The following is a 15,731-nucleotide window of genomic DNA, read 5'->3' on the forward strand; positions in this document are numbered from 1 at the left end:
AATTCCAGAATTTAGGGGTGAAGTTCTGGTCTCAAAGTCAAATAGCAGTATTCTCATAATCTTCAATGGGGCCAGGATTTCACCACAGGAGTGGATTCAGACAGGTTCAGTTATCAAGGAGGAGTTAGACAGACAGTGAATGTTTTGATGTGTTGGCAGAGTTCACTTGTGGTACAACTTATTTCCATATGAGAGTGACTTTCATAACTAAGCAGAGACCTAGACTGAATTACAAAGATTTTTTTTTAAATGGGCCAATCCTGTGAGGCAGTGACTTGAATGGGAGTCAAAGGCACTCAGCCCCTCACGAAAACAGGCCCTGTATCTCTGTGGAAAAATAGATAATACTGGGCTGCTTCCCATTCTTAATGCTGTTTATTTGTATATAAGCCCCTTCAATCACATACATGAAAAATGTGCAGAAAATGACCAGTCACAAATGTTATAAAACAAAGTTTATTCTGCAATGTTTTATATTGAATTGCATCTCTTTGGTAAAAATAAACTTTATAAACATTTTAATTAACAGAGGTTAGAATACAAAAAACTAAACTTCTGTAAATTGTCTTTAAAATCAGTAAAGGACTGAACCGGGGGGGGGGGGGGGGGGAGAAATGGGTTCGGATTGGTCATCTACTGGCAGAGTTATTCTAAATAAACCCAAGACATTTCTTATGCTACATTAGAAAACAAGCTAAAGGAAGTATTTTAAAACAACTCCAGTTGCTTTGATCAGAAAGCACTCTTACAATTTCACTTTTAAATAAATAATAGTTACAATGAATTGGCAATTATAAAATGTCTTATATCACTATATGATGGCAACATAATACTTTAAATTATGCACTTAGTTTGAAGAAATGTACATTTATAAAACAGTCTTGATAATGGCACTGGCAGTTAGATGCGAAGAATGTGCTTTAAGATAATGGCAGGTGCAACATTTAAAATACTCTACTTTTTCTTTCGATAAATATTTTGACTACACCATTATTAATATGTATGAATGCTTTGCTTTAACCAAAGCTTTCACTTTTTAGCCTAACAAAGAAGTTGAATAACTTGCAACTGCCATTTTTAAAAGTTGGATTTTAAAACATTTGCTGTGATTTTCACAGAAGCAATAATTTAGTACTGGAATTTGAAAGACTGATTCAGCTTTGTACAGTATTCACATCAGTATTTAATAGGATAGCCTCCCTGATAAACAGGTCTCATACACGTCTTCATTTTAATTAAAAATTGCAAGTGACATTAACACTTTCCCTACCCTTTTAACAGCTGCTAAAATATAGTTAAACTGACCATTTGGTATGAACTCTTTATATAATGTCACTGAAAAAGCAGTTAAAACACCCTTCAATTTATACTGTATACACCATGGTCTAACTCAGACCCCGAGGTGTGTAAGTGAAAGGATATGAAACTATCCGAGGAGAATATAAAAGAAGGGTAATCCACAACTGAACAGTTAGGATGACATTCACATCCTCTGCAGCGAGAGATGTTGAGATCTGAGAAGCAAGAGATTGCAGGAGGACACCACAGCCCTTCTGTCTGCTGGAACACAGCACTGAGATTAATACAGGGACATGTGGGAATGTGGTCAATGGGTGAGTAAAGTAAAGAACCATCTGCCTTTGCACTTGGTGGGGAGTGCAGCACAGACTGTAGCAATGGGTGCAAAGCAGTTGTACAAGTGTCCTGTGCCCTACTACTGCTTGCTCAGAAGGGAGGATTCCAATCCCCCATATCTCCCAGTTCGTTCATTTAGGTTTTATGTGAAAAGTGCAAATTGCACCCTTAACTTTTTGTTAATTACAGAATGATTTTATTGCTCTGTCTTTGCATATGGAGACTAAAATACATTATAAACCTATCTCCCAATTCTGACACCCTCACTCATGCTGAGTAGCACAACTGATTCTAGTGTAAAAGTGGTACAGTCAGGCCCCTAATTAGTATGGAATCTTTATTTTGAAAACATTGATTCTGTTGGGAAATGAAGGATAAGATTTGAACAGGTTAACGGTCTTACCAAGGCAAACAGCAAGAAAATGAGTATGAATACAATTTCCAATATTTGAATATTTAGGGTTAACAGATAGGCTGTGATTGACTTTATCAGGAGCTTAATACGACACTTATTCCATAGTGCTGAATTTTAAAAAATTGAGATATACAAAACTTAAATGAATTTCAAGGGGATATTAATGATGCTTCTCCATAGTTGAATCATTATTTTTATATTGATATAATAATCATTACTTTTACATTGCTATACTGAACATGTGTTGTATCAAACTCTATTAAAAAGTATATTGGCAAACACTAGTGAAAGAAATGTCAAGCATCAACACGTACGTCTCAGTGTTAAGAAATCCCATGTTTGTAATTAATCATTTGTTTGTTTTTCAATTGTGAGATAATTAATTTCACCCATTATCTGTTCAATAACAGATACGGTCAGCTAATTCATTGCTCCAGACATCTAAAAGAGATGCAAATGAGATGCAAAATGGAGCACATTTGTATACCATTTTTTCTTCAGTAAAGGTGGACTAGGGCTGTGTGCACACAGTCACAGTGCCAGAGAGACAGATTTCTTTTTTTTTTCTTTTTACTTTTATGCTTAAAACTAAAAGTGGAGCCCTCTCAAAGCCACTGGATTTAAATATCAAAGAAACGCTATGTAGATGCTTGAATATCTTGGGGCCTGATCCAAAGCCCATTAAGTCAATTGGAGTATCTCCATTATCTTCAACAAGCACTGGAACAGAACCTTAGAACAGAAGGCCTTCAGCAGCATGGCTGTATGAATACTTAAATTGGAAAGGATAATTATACGGGCAGGATACATGGAGAAACTGACAAATAAGAAAACACCAAACTCTAAGAACCTTGGATCCAAGTGGCCAGAAAAACATCATCCCATTAGTAACAGTTTAGCTTCATTTCTTTTTGTTGAATCCAGCATTGTTCTGGACAACCAAACACTGGACACGGTTTCATATATGGGTATACAGTATTTGATTCTAATTCTAAGCCATCTTGACCAACACTTATTGAAAGCAGTAGCTTAACGTATGAGCTAAACAGATTCATGGCACATCACACTGCCTCTCAAACACGGGTAAAATGACCTCTGTTAAGTTTTATACCATGCTGAAACATACTTAAGGCATTCTTATACTTACTTATTATTACTGTTAAACTTATTCTAACATGTCTGTGTACCCATTTCTTTTGCACAAAATACTAAAAGATTGCCACCATCTACATTAAGATTAAAGCAGTCAAGACTGAGCTTTTTAAACAAATCCATTACACTCGATTACTATAACATTCTTGTCCACAACATGTTTGGGTTCTAAAGGTTATTATTGCAAAGGTGATGAATTTTAAGGAGCTTCACCCCCAAATATGAAGAGACCACCATGAGGCACAGTGTATGCCCTAAGAATGCCATGCTATTGGACATACACTGTAGTTCAAAGGAAGCTAAAATGGTACATACAGCATGAAGCAGAAGCACAGTAATCAGTAGACTTAGACCAAAGTTACGGTAGCAGATATTAAAATGCACAAAGTGTATTTAGAATTTAATGTAATTAACTCAGTTTTCCTAATCTTAAAGGAAACTATTATATTATGTTTTTCTTAAACATATCCCAAAGTTCTTTCCAGCAGTCATTTACAATTTAGCTATCTAGAATCTCCACTTCATTTGTGGATTGAGACAGCATGAACTTTATGTTTCTTAACAAGTATTTTTTACACATGAAAAACAAAACAAAAACAGCAAAAACCTTTAGCTAACAGCTACTGTGTATTCAATAGTTGGGGAAAATGGTAAGTGGCACATGTGCAGTGGCAGCTTCCCACTGTTTGATACACCAGTGAAAGTTATTTGTGTCTTGGAGAGGGAGATGGGGAAATTGTGTCCCCTCACATAGGGTGAAATTCACTCCTATGTGGAGTAGGCCTGCACAGAGGTAAACTTCACCCATAACATGCAACTGAACCTATGCATCCCTCTGTAAATGGTCAAATATTCAATCACTGGTCATCAAAAAGTATACAGTTAGATTTTCACTTGTCATGCATCTCTCCTAATTTGAAACGGTTAAATAAAATATTTTCTAAGCAATGATTTAAAAATAAAGGGCCAAACTATAATTAGCATCAAAAAATAAAAAAGTCCTCTTATGGCTTTGATCTTCCTTGTGAAGGATAAAAGTAGAAGAGTATTGCCACACTTAAAAAAAATATATGTATATAGTCACACTAACAAGCATTACTATTTTTTCCTCTGCTTTTGACTTTGGGTCTTTGCAGTACTTATTAGGGAACCCAAGCATGTGCTGATTCCAGCCAGGTGGAGCAGAGACCCAGCTGCCTCTTTCAGCTCCTCGTCAATTTCTTGACATAACTCCTTGAGAGCTTTCTTGCTAGGCTTACTTTTGTCAGAGGTATCTACACAAGGTTGTGATGCATAGCCACTGTCTCCAAGAGGGTCGTCTTCATAGTCAATGTCCGTATCCACTTCACTATGAAATCCTTCACTGCCATCGCTTTCTGCATGGCTGGTCTTTGAGATAAATTCATACACTTCATCAACAGAGGACAAGGAAGACATGCTGGACCTAGATGCACAACATTGTGAAGCCATGCTGCTAGCACTGTAATTGTGATCCTCCTTTGGATCAATATTAGTGGCTGCAGAATTATTCTCTTGCAGATTTATGGAACTGTGATGATTAAATGCACTGCCATAACTCCTCTTCTTGGGCACCTCGAGAGGTTGGGCCTTCTCACCTATTGAAAGCAAAGATGTATAAGTAAGCAAAATAGCTCAAACTAAAATCTACCATCCCAGTCTGTCCGACTGATGTGCAAAGGTTAGATTTCTAAACTGAGTATTTAGTTTACATAGTTTACATTTAACGAACACTGAATACTAGAAGATCTTGATATTCAGCAAATCCTGAATATGAATAGTAGTGGTAGAGAAGCGGGCTAGAAGTATAGTGTCTCCAACTATGGAGTGACAGAAGGCAACCAGACTAATGTAAGAAAGCAGAAATGGGGTCCCTGTAAAACTGGGGAATGTTGGCAGAAGGGGCTGAATCTGCAGGATGGCCACCCTACTGCCTCCCTACCATTTATAAGCTAGCCGCAGAGTTTCTCAACAACTGGTCCATGGACCAGCGCCAGTCCCCGAGATCTCCCTGACACGGTATAGGAAGGCAGCAAGCCGCTCACTGCTATTGAAAAGGTTGAGAAACACTGAGCTAGAGCATACCTCACTTCTGAAATTTTCAGCTATAATTTTTTTAGCTTTCAGTGAAGGAAAAAACAATGCGTAAAACTGTTTATGCTTACAGTCTAAAATCCCTTGTTCTATGGAAGTATTTAACAGCATCATTGCAGTAGCAGCATCAATATCAGATTCTGTAAAGGAGAGGTAGCAAAAAGTTAGGTTTCATTCTGGGGTGGAGTGGAGAACAAGAAATCCTGTTAAAAAGTAACAACAGCAACAATAATGTGCACTTATAGTTGGACACCCAAGAAATTGGAATCATGTGTCAAAGAATCCCAAATAGGCATGACTGCTGTGTGCTTAAAAATTAGCTCATGAGCATGAGTGAACGTGACTCGATTAGAACTACCATTGCAGAACAAATCACAGTGTATTTTAGTGGTGAAACAAATATTATAATGTACATTTCTAATGTACATTACCAGAGCTGAAGTCAAGGAAGAGTAGCCTCACATCAGGCATTTTTCTGTACGTATGATCAGGCTGCAATGTTATATTTATCTATGAATAATTGCTATTCATAACAATACAAAGAAAAAGATTAGCCATCTGCCACAACAGAGATCTGCCTTAAGCAGCCTTGGAACGTATTCTACAAACTACATGTTTGTAGAATTGCATTAGTTAAATGCAGCACTGAGATTCAACATGGATGAGTAGCATCTTTATGTTAGTGCAACACAAAGAGCTTTCCTTGCAATATCCATCACGTTACCCACAAGTCAAATGGAACACCCAAGCAGAGATACCAAAGGAAAAAAATTATAGAATTCTTCAATCTACAGAGCATGAAGGTATACAGAATAAATGGGCAACTGAAGACCTAAAAATAATTAAACAGCATTGCTTTATCTCAAAATTACACATGTAGCTGTAGAAATTCTGTCCTATGGACAGCAGAGTGAAATCATCAGTTTCTTGAAGAGCCCAACCACAACACTGGACAGTACTGTAAAACAACTAAACTTACTAACTGGAATCAGAATTAGCTGGGTTAGTAATTAGCTCTCTGCTCACAATGAAAGAGCTATTGTTATCATAAAATCCTAGAATATCAGGGTTGGAAGGTTTCAGAGTAGCAGCCGTTTTAGTCTGTATCCGCAAAAAGAAAAGGAGTACTTGTGGCACCTTAGAGACTAACAAATTTATTTGAGCATTTATTAGTCTCTAGGGTTGGAAGGAACCTCAGGAGGTCATCTAGTCCAACCCCCTGCTCAAAGCAGGACCAATCCCCAACTAAATCATGCCAGCCAGGGCTTTGTCAAGCCTGACCTTAAAAACCTCTAAGGAAGGAGATTCCACCACCTCCCTAGGTAACCCATTCCAGTGCTTTACCACCCTCCTAGTGAAAAAGTTTTTCCTAATATCCAACCTAAACCTCCCTCACTGCAACTTGAGACCATTACTCTTTGTTCTGTCATCTGGTACCACTGAGAACAATCTAGATCCATCCTCTTTGGAACCCCCTTTCTGGTAGTTGAAAGCAGCTGTCAAATCCCCCCTCATTCTTCTCTTCTGCAGACTAAACAATCCCAGTTCCCTCAGCCTCTCCTCATAAGTCATGTGCTCCAGTCCCCTAATCATTTTTGTTGCCCTCCACTGGACTCTTTCCAATTTTCCCACATCCTTCTTGTAATGTGGGGCCCAAAACTGGACACAGTACTCCAGATGAGGCCTCATCAATGCCGAATAGAGGGGAATGATCACGTCTCTCAGTCTGCTGGCAATGCTCCTACTTATACATCCCAAAATGCCGTTAGCCTTCTTGGCAACAAGGGCACACTGCTGACTCATATCCAGCTTCTCGTCCACTGTAACCCCTAGGTCCTTTTCTGCCTAGCTGCTGGGTCCCTAGTCTGTAGCAGTGCACGGGATTCTTCCGTCCTAAGTGCAGGACTCTGCACTTGTCCTTGTTGAACCTCATCAGATTTCTTTTGGACCAATCCTCTAATTTGTCTAGGTCCCTCTGTATCCTATCCCTACCCTCCAGCATATCTACCACTTCTCCCAGTTTAGTGTCATCTGCAAACTTGCTGACGGTGCAATCCATGCCATCCTCCAGATCATTAATGAAGATATTGAACAAAACCAGCCTCAGGACCGACCCTTGGGGCACTTCGCTTGATACCGGCTGCCAACTAGACATGGAGCCATTGATCACTACCCGTTGAGCCCAATGATCTAGCCAGCTTTCTATCCACCTTATAGTCCACCTTGTGTTCTCACTAGAGCTACTGAGCACACCTTTTCCTGATGGTGATCCACCTACTCAGAACTACTCCATCTAAAAATCAAAATCAAACTAAATTATGTCTATTTCCTCATCTTGCTCTTTATTTACACCACACTTTTCCAAAAATATGCCTTGCAAATATTTAGTGGAAAAGGTTTCTGTATGTCTGTCCTATTCTACGCTATTTCAGGGCATCTTAAATGTATTTTAAGCAGAGGAAAGCAATAAATGGGCCTTTTACAGACATTCCCTCCCTGATCTTTTTTCAGCAGCATAACAGAATCAGAAACACATTTCTCTTGTATGGCGCACGAGTCAGACAAAAGGAGAGCACCTGTTTATGGTATGAGGGTTTCAAAGTGTATGAGGGTTTATGAGCACCTGTTTATAGTATGAGGTTTACAAGGTGTTTCGAAGGTGGGAACCCCCTATGAAGTACCCTGGGTGTCTCACAGAGGGAGAACACATCGTGGGAGTAAGCATGTATGGGGAGTGGTGGACTGTGAAATGTATTGGGAGCAATGCCTGGGAAAGGAACCTTTATGGGGGAGAAGAGAAGAGAAGAGAAGCTGGCTACTCAGAGTTTTCCCCTGTTAACCATCTGTTGAAGTTTGAACTGGTGGTACACAGCAGCTCATATGGCTCTTTGTTTTTCCTGATGGCAATACTATTACTAATTATTATTATTAAATGAACAGCTATCATCCTTAGACATGGGAGTTATATATTTACATTTCAAGAGGAAAATAAATTATCACATTGGGTCAAATTTCTCCATGACCAGTGATGAATTCAGCTTAATTTTTAGGAAGAACACAGTCATGTTTGGGATCACGTATAACAATTTGGATAATTACTAAGATGTCTATGCATTTACAAAGCTTTTCTTAGAATTCACTTCACAGAAGGCCCTGAAAGCCAGCCTGATACTATTTCAGGAAGGGGGGATTAAGCTTCTGTTTTCAGTGCTAACTATAGAACATATACATTTTTCACTTAAAATACATTTCCCATTTAAAATGGGAGAATGCTAAAACAAAATCCTGTACAGTCTGCCTACTGCTCATGAGATTTTTATTCTTTTCCTTTCCAAAATGATGTTGGCAGCAACACAACCACTGAATTTACAGATCTTATGTAACCAACAGACAAAAAAAGTTGTAACTATTATTTTGCTCCATTATCTTGATCAGGAAGTGAAATGTTCAGAATTATCACTTGCTGCCAGACATTTTCTTTTAGCATATGATGTTGGTATATAAAAACCACTTTGTTAAATTACAAGGAGCTATAAACATTAGTTCAAGACAGAACTACCTGCGAGCATGGTTTCTGCATCTCAGTACCCCAATGCAGAACTCATGAGTTGCAGTTCTTTCTTTCACCTTGCAAGCAGCTCTTCAGGTCACCACTAACGTATTTTGGCTTGCTCTGTCTTGCTGCAATATACTTTCCCAAATTTATGCTTCCCCAGCACCATGGCTAAAGAACACACTAAAAGAAGTCTTCAGTCTCAACAACAGCTGCCTCCTAAGACCCAGGGAACACTAATGGTTTGCCTCTAACAGAGAGGATTTTCTGAACTGTTGTACGATATGTAGAAATTCAATTAGAACTGATACAAATTCTTGATACCCTTGGTGCATCAAATTGGAATGACTAAAATCAGAGGTGATGCATTGGGGGGAGAAAGCGGGGTCATATGCCCCCCGCCCCCAGATTTCTCTCAGTGTTTATTTATTTTTGTGTGGGAGTGGGTCAAAATACATCATCCCCCCATCAACAGTTTTCATCGTCTCTTACTAGCAATCCCAAACCTGTATTGGGCACATCAGAACAGTCATTTAAAAAAGAGTGAGATACAGAATTCTATTCTACAGCAAGCCCTTGGGATACTTAGAGCAAACATGTCTATCCTTTATTCCCTAGAGCAGTGGTTCCCAAACTTGTTCCGTCGCTTGTGCAGGGAAAGCCCCTGGCGGGCCAGGCCGGTTTGTTCACCTGCCGCGTTTGCAGGTTCGGCCGATCGCGGCTCCCAGTGTCCACGGATTGCTGCTCCAGGCCAATGGTAGCTGCTGGAAGTGGTGGCCAGTACGTCCCTCGGCCCGCGCCGCTTCCTGCTGCTCCCATTGGCCTGGAGCAGTGAACCGCGGCCACTGGGAGCCACAATCGGCTGAACCTGCGGATCAGTAGGTAAACAGCCCGGCCCGGCAAGGGCTTTCCCTGCACAAGCGGCGGAACAAGTTTGGGAACCACTGTGCTAGAGAAAGTGTGCAGAAAAGGCTCAACAGCTGTTCAGCAGACAGGCAAGGAAACATCCTTTGTCCAGCATCATGAGACAACCAAAAACCTGGTTTGGATGAATGGAATTTAATGCTGCCTGCTGAACAAGCAGCTAGCTGATCTATCCTCAAAAGTCCGGACTAACTTTTCTGGTGGTCTGTGGCTGAAAATTAAAACTAACCTCCCATTTCATTTGCCTAAAGCCCCACACAGAACTGAAAAAATGGATTATTTAATCTGCCCCAGTCTGCTACATCACTAAATTCCTGCTTAGATTCTATTAAGTCAGTTGTGCCTCATACTGGAATGTGAGACGAGCACTTAAGGTTATTCCTATATAGCTAAAAAAAAATTAAGAACCAACATATTTTCTTGGCAGCCAGCCAGTTCAAGATCCAGGATAAGTCACTTAACACCCCTCCCCCATCCAAAACTGCAATCAGCAGAGATCCTCTACAGACACATTTCCTTCTTGCTCAGGACACTAAACCTCTGGTGGAATATGCCTTATTATTGATCAGTCAAGCCCTGAATTCAGCCATATACAACAGGCTCTCTCTGTATGAATCCTAGTTCAGGTACTAGGATTCCTACAGAGAGAGCCTGTTGTATATGGTGGTTTTAGTATATTTCTGGAACCACTGTACAGAATATGATGTTTTGAAATCAGAGGCCGCTTTCCCTATCTAGAGAGAAATGAAGTGCCAACATTATACTTGGCCTTAGATGGAGATAAACTAAGGTGAAAGATGTACCATTTACATGTAACAATAACACTACCTTTGAATGTGAAAGCTGGATTATCCTAATGGCTAATTTTTTAGAACAGGAAGTCTACAGGTTAGGGCGAGTGCAAGATCCCAAACCCTTGTTATACTGCACTCATCAAAACCTAGATGGACAGGTTAGATAGAACCTGCTGGGATGAGGAAATGGCTACCAGAAAGGCATAATATGCACTTATAGTTAACTAACATTTCTTTTTTGTCCATGTGGTAAAGAATCCAAAACCTACATGACTGTTATATGACCAAAAATTAACACATTATGTAGTGAGGATGAGGGTGTGACTTTATTAGCACTACCATTGCAGAACAAATCACAATGTGTTTTAGTGATGATAAAATACTTCACTTCAGCATCAGAGAGAGTCTTCTATAAATGACAGGGCTATTGAAGTGCACTGCATACTTGGCATACATACTGTGTCGGGTGGACACATATTAAGATGTATTAGAGTCAAGACAATGCGGTTCAGATCAATAACTGAGTATATCCAACAGGAAGGTTCGGACTCTGCAGGGACTTGAACAGAGAATTTTCAGATCCAAATACACACAACTTAAAATGAATTTCCATTAGTTTCCAGTAGCAGTACAGCTTACATCTTTTCAGACTTCGAGCCACTAGTGACTGAAGTTCTCATAACAGCCATAAAGCAAAGCTTTTGACACGGTCTCCCACAGTATTCTTGTCAGCAAGTTAAAGAAGTATGGGCTGGATGAATGCACTATAAGGTGGGTAGAAAGTTGGCTAGATTGTCGGGCTCAACGGGTAGTGATCAATGGCTCCATGTCTAGTTGGCAGCCGGTGTCAAGTGGAGTGCCCCAGGGGTCGGTCCTGGGGCCAGTTTTGTTCAATATCTTCATAAATGATCTGGAGGATGGTGTGGATTGCACCCTCAGCAAATTTGCGGATGATACTAAACTAGGAGGAGTGGTAGATACGCTGGAGGGCAGGGATAGGATACAGAGGGACCTAGACAAATTGGAGGATTGGGCCAAAAGAAATCTGATGAGGTTCAATAAGGATAAGTGCAGGGTCCTGCACTTAGGACGGAAGAACCCAATGCACCGCTACAGACTAGGGACCGAATGGCTAGGCAGCAGTTCTGCGGAAAAGGACCTAGGGGTGACAGTGGACGAGAAGCTGGATATGAGTCAGCAGTGTGCCCTTGTTGCCAAGAAGGCCAATGGCATTTTGGGATGTATAAATAGGGGCATAGCGAGCAGATCGAGGGACGTGATCGTTTCCCTCTATTCGACATTGGTGAGGCCTCATCTGGAGTACTGTGTCCAGTTTTGGGCCCCACACTACAAGAAGGATGTGGATAAATTGGAGAGAGTCCAGCGAAGGGCAACAAAAATGATTAGGGGTCTGGAACACATGACTTATGAGGAGAGGCTGAGGGAACTGGGATTGTTTAGTCTGCAGAAGAGAAGAATGAGGGGGGATTTGATAGCTACTTTCAACTACCTGAGAGGTGGTTCCAGAGAGGATGGTTCTAGACTATTCTCAGTGGTAGAAGAGGACAGGACAAGGAGTAATGGTCTCAAGTTGCAGTGGGGGAGGTTTAGGTTGGATATTAGGAAAAACCTTTTCACCAAGGGGGTGGTGAAACACTGGAATGTGTTACCTAGGGAGGTGGTAGAATCTCCTTCCTTAGAAGTTTTTAAGGTCAGGCTTGACAAAGCCCTGGCTGGGATGATTTAATTGGGGATTGGTCCTGCTTTGAGCAAGGGGTTGGACTAGATGACCTCCTGAGGTCCCTTCCAACCCTGATATTCTATGATTCTATGAAATCACACAGAAGGATGACTACATTTAGAAGTGTCTTTTAGGTGCTATCCGCTCTACAAAAATAACTATGCTTAAACAGGGTTGTGAGGTAAAAAAAATTCTATGTCCTCATGGGAAAGGGAAAAAAATTGTATTACACTGTTGAGCCCTAACAGCAGCTAAACATATTGTTAATCCTTAACAGTGTGCTCATTCAGGCCCTTCCAATCTCTCTCCATTACCTTTTTTGGGGGTGATTTAAAGGTGTATCTATATCAGTGGTGGGTGAAATTCTGTGGCCTGCGTTGTGCAGGAGGTCAGACTAGATGATCATAATGGTCCCTTCTGACCTAAATATCTATGAATCTATGAATCAGGGGTCGGCAACCTTTCAGAAGTAGTGTGCCAAGTCTTCATTTATTCACTGTAATTTAAGGTTTCGCGTGCCAGTATTACATTTTAACCTTCTTAAAAAGTCTCTCTCTCCAAGTCTATATTATATAACTAAGCTATTGTTGTATGAAAAGTAAATAAGGTTTTTTAAATGCTTAAGAAGCTTCATTTAAAATTAAAATGCAGATCTTATCAGTTTAGTGTGATCCTTGCCCTTGCTTTTCCTTGCTGAGTTTTCCAATGTCCCCTCGCTGGCAGTGGGCTGAGCAGGGCCAGCGGCCGGGACCCTGGCTGGCAAGGGGCCAGCGGCTGGAACCCCAGACCGGAAGCGAACTGAGCGGGGCCAGTGGCTGGTATACCAGGCTGGCAACGGGTTGAGTGGGGCCAGTGGCCGGAACCCCAGCTGGCAGGGGTACGGCAGACAGAACCCCAGCCTGGCAGCAGAGTGCCACTGAAAATCAGTTCGCGTGCCAATTTGGCACACGTGCCCTAGGTTGCTGACCCCTGATCTATATTATAAGAGCTACTGATTGCAAGGAAGCTTATGTGCTCTAATATTTATTTAATTACTAATTCAGTTGGGAAAACAGAGCTATAATCTGGATAGCAAATCTGGGAGAGCGTTACATACTAAGATGTCAACAGCCGTATCTAGAGCCAATAAATACATTAAAACCTATTTGGTCTGGTGACAGGTTCTATGGTACCAATGGAAACAAAAAACAAGACAGTGGAGTAAACTTTTTCTTGAATAAAAGGGATGGTAGCCTCCTATGCCCTTGAGGCTGGCTTGAAAGTGTAGTAAGTGTCACACAGGTTCACCATGGTTAACACCCACTTGTCAATGAAGACTGATGCACAATCCTCCCTTTAAAAAAAAGAGGGGCAAAACCCCCAGATATTGCACAGTAAAGACAGACACAAAAGTCAGCTTCTTGTTAGAATTTGCTTCATCTGAAGGCAAATGAAATTTCCCTTGAAAATAAAATAAAGGAGAAGGGAAGGGACCTTTGAAAGAAGGACAGCCCGTGTTAAGGAGTGGTGCAGAGGAAATGGCGTGTCTCGGATACATAGGGAGGGGAATCTTTATAATCTGTTATGTCATTAACAGAGCCCTGTACTCTTCAGACTGCAAGGGGGACCATCACATGCTTTTATTACAAATCATCCTCTGCCCTTACTGGCTGTTGGAGTACAGAAGGCCATGAAGGAGGATTGGCTCCTCGAAGAGTGGAACCCCTTCTCAGCACCAGGATGGCAAAAGATAGATATGCTATATTTCCTCCTTTGCATAACTGTGAGACTCACATCTGGATCCCATAGTATTTTATGGATCTCATGAGTAGACCATAGGAAACTGTAATCCTGCACCTCTGCCTTGTGGGATAGATCCATGATTTATCCAAATGCAGTTTCTCTGCTCTGAAAGGTAAAAGCCAACATTTTTTGACATTGCAGAGAGATGTGCTGGCCCATGGTGCAGCTATAGGGCTCTTCTGGCTACCACATTAATCATCATGACTTTAGGCATAAATCTTCAGATACTTCTGTACCTTACAACATAAATAACCAGACTCAGGGCTATACCAGAGAAGAGTTTTTCTCCCACTGTCATAGAGAATAGAAAACAAGGAGAACAGACAAGCAGAATTTAATACACAAAGCTTTGCAGGACATAGCCATAAGAGTAGCCATAAAGCAGGATATCCTGCACAGAGCATTTAGGAGGTGGGATGGCAGCGTTAACCAGGCTACTCTAGATTTATTTACACCATGACATCCTTGTGTCATAAAGGCGCAGCATATGCCCATATCACTATAACAGTGCACACATTGGTGTAATTACACCAAAGTACAAAATGTAAATTTTTTTAAAAAATAGCTCTTGTGATGGATTTACTAAAAGAACAAAATCAGTTTAAACCAAAGACACACTAGTACAACTAAGGAGCACTCTATTAACTGACTTTTCTGAAAGAGTCTTTGTACACTTTGAAAAACGTCCATCTGCACATTTCAGTCTAGAATTTATTCTTAATATGAATAGCATTGTGGGAGGGCAAAACATACAGAAAATTAATGCCATAATTACCTTTGAAAGACCGGCCATGATTCTGCTTAAGTACTGAGGTTAAGTAATGAGGACAGGATGACCTACTGAAAAGAAAAATTTTTTTACTAAAGCCATAAATAGTACTAAATTTAATATACTGTGAATAGATGAAGTGAAGAAATTTCTATACCACAAAGTTAAAAGAAAAAAGTCATTAAAATAGGAGAGGTAAGCCAAGGAAGCCCCACAATTTCTACTACTTTGGTAGCTAGATGGTAAGCAAGCCAGTCTGATTACTGTATTATATAGATTTATAATCAGGACTCAAAAAAGCCCACTCGCTTTGGGGTGATTAGGAAACTTTGCTTGGCCAGCCATCAACTTCTGCAGATTCTAGGTGTTCATTAACATTTTTAAAAAAGCTCTAGCCTGTATGGTTGCGAAGAAAACTTTCTAAATATGACCTAAGTGTAAATCAGTGCAGTGATGTCCAGAACCCAGGTGCCTCTGCTGTTGTTAAGGATTTTGCCAGGCTGCAACTAAATGAAGACTGTCAAGAGTTCTGTCGGTTTCATTGCTGCTAATCAAAATGCAGTGGTCAATGACGAATTAAGTCATTAAGTCACTCTGCAGTTGCTAGAGAAAGCTCTGAACAGAAGTAAAAGCAGGCAATGGAACTTTTGACTGGGGAGGAAGATTCAAAACCTGAGGCTTGGGGAGCAGTAAAGCAACACAGATATGTGCCTCTTCCCTTCACAGCAGCCAGGAGGCTTGGAAGTGGGGCAAAGCAAAGGACTCCCAGACACACTAATAGCCAGAAGACTACAGTGGAAGGAAGGAACAGAGAGACTTCTTTTTCCAAAGGAAATGGAGAGCAGAGGAGAGGG

General features: G+C 40.6%; 1 protein-coding gene across 4 annotated transcripts in view; it reads right to left on the minus strand.

Moving 5' to 3' along the window:
* Positions 1 to 603: 603 nt before the first annotated feature.
* Positions 604 to 15,731, minus strand: part of FOXN2 (forkhead box N2) — a 127,782-nt gene continuing 112,654 nt past the window's right edge. For 3 of the 4 annotated variants that reach the window (XM_074949450.1, XM_074949448.1, XM_074949449.1), the window contains exons 4-6: positions 14,884 to 14,948; positions 5,386 to 5,454; positions 604 to 4,818 (exon numbers count right to left, since the gene is read on the minus strand). In XM_074949450.1, coding sequence (XP_074805551.1) covers positions 4,301 to 4,818; positions 5,386 to 5,454; positions 14,884 to 14,948 — 652 coding nt within the window. In that variant the 3' untranslated portion in view covers positions 604 to 4,300. The remainder of the gene's footprint in view (positions 4,819 to 5,385; positions 5,455 to 14,883; positions 14,949 to 15,731) is intronic. The other variant, XM_074949451.1, reaches the window with a different exon arrangement.

Source organism: Natator depressus, chromosome 3 (assembly GCF_965152275.1).
Source record: "Natator depressus isolate rNatDep1 chromosome 3, rNatDep2.hap1, whole genome shotgun sequence".
Taxonomy (NCBI): Eukaryota; Metazoa; Chordata; order Testudines; family Cheloniidae; genus Natator; species Natator depressus.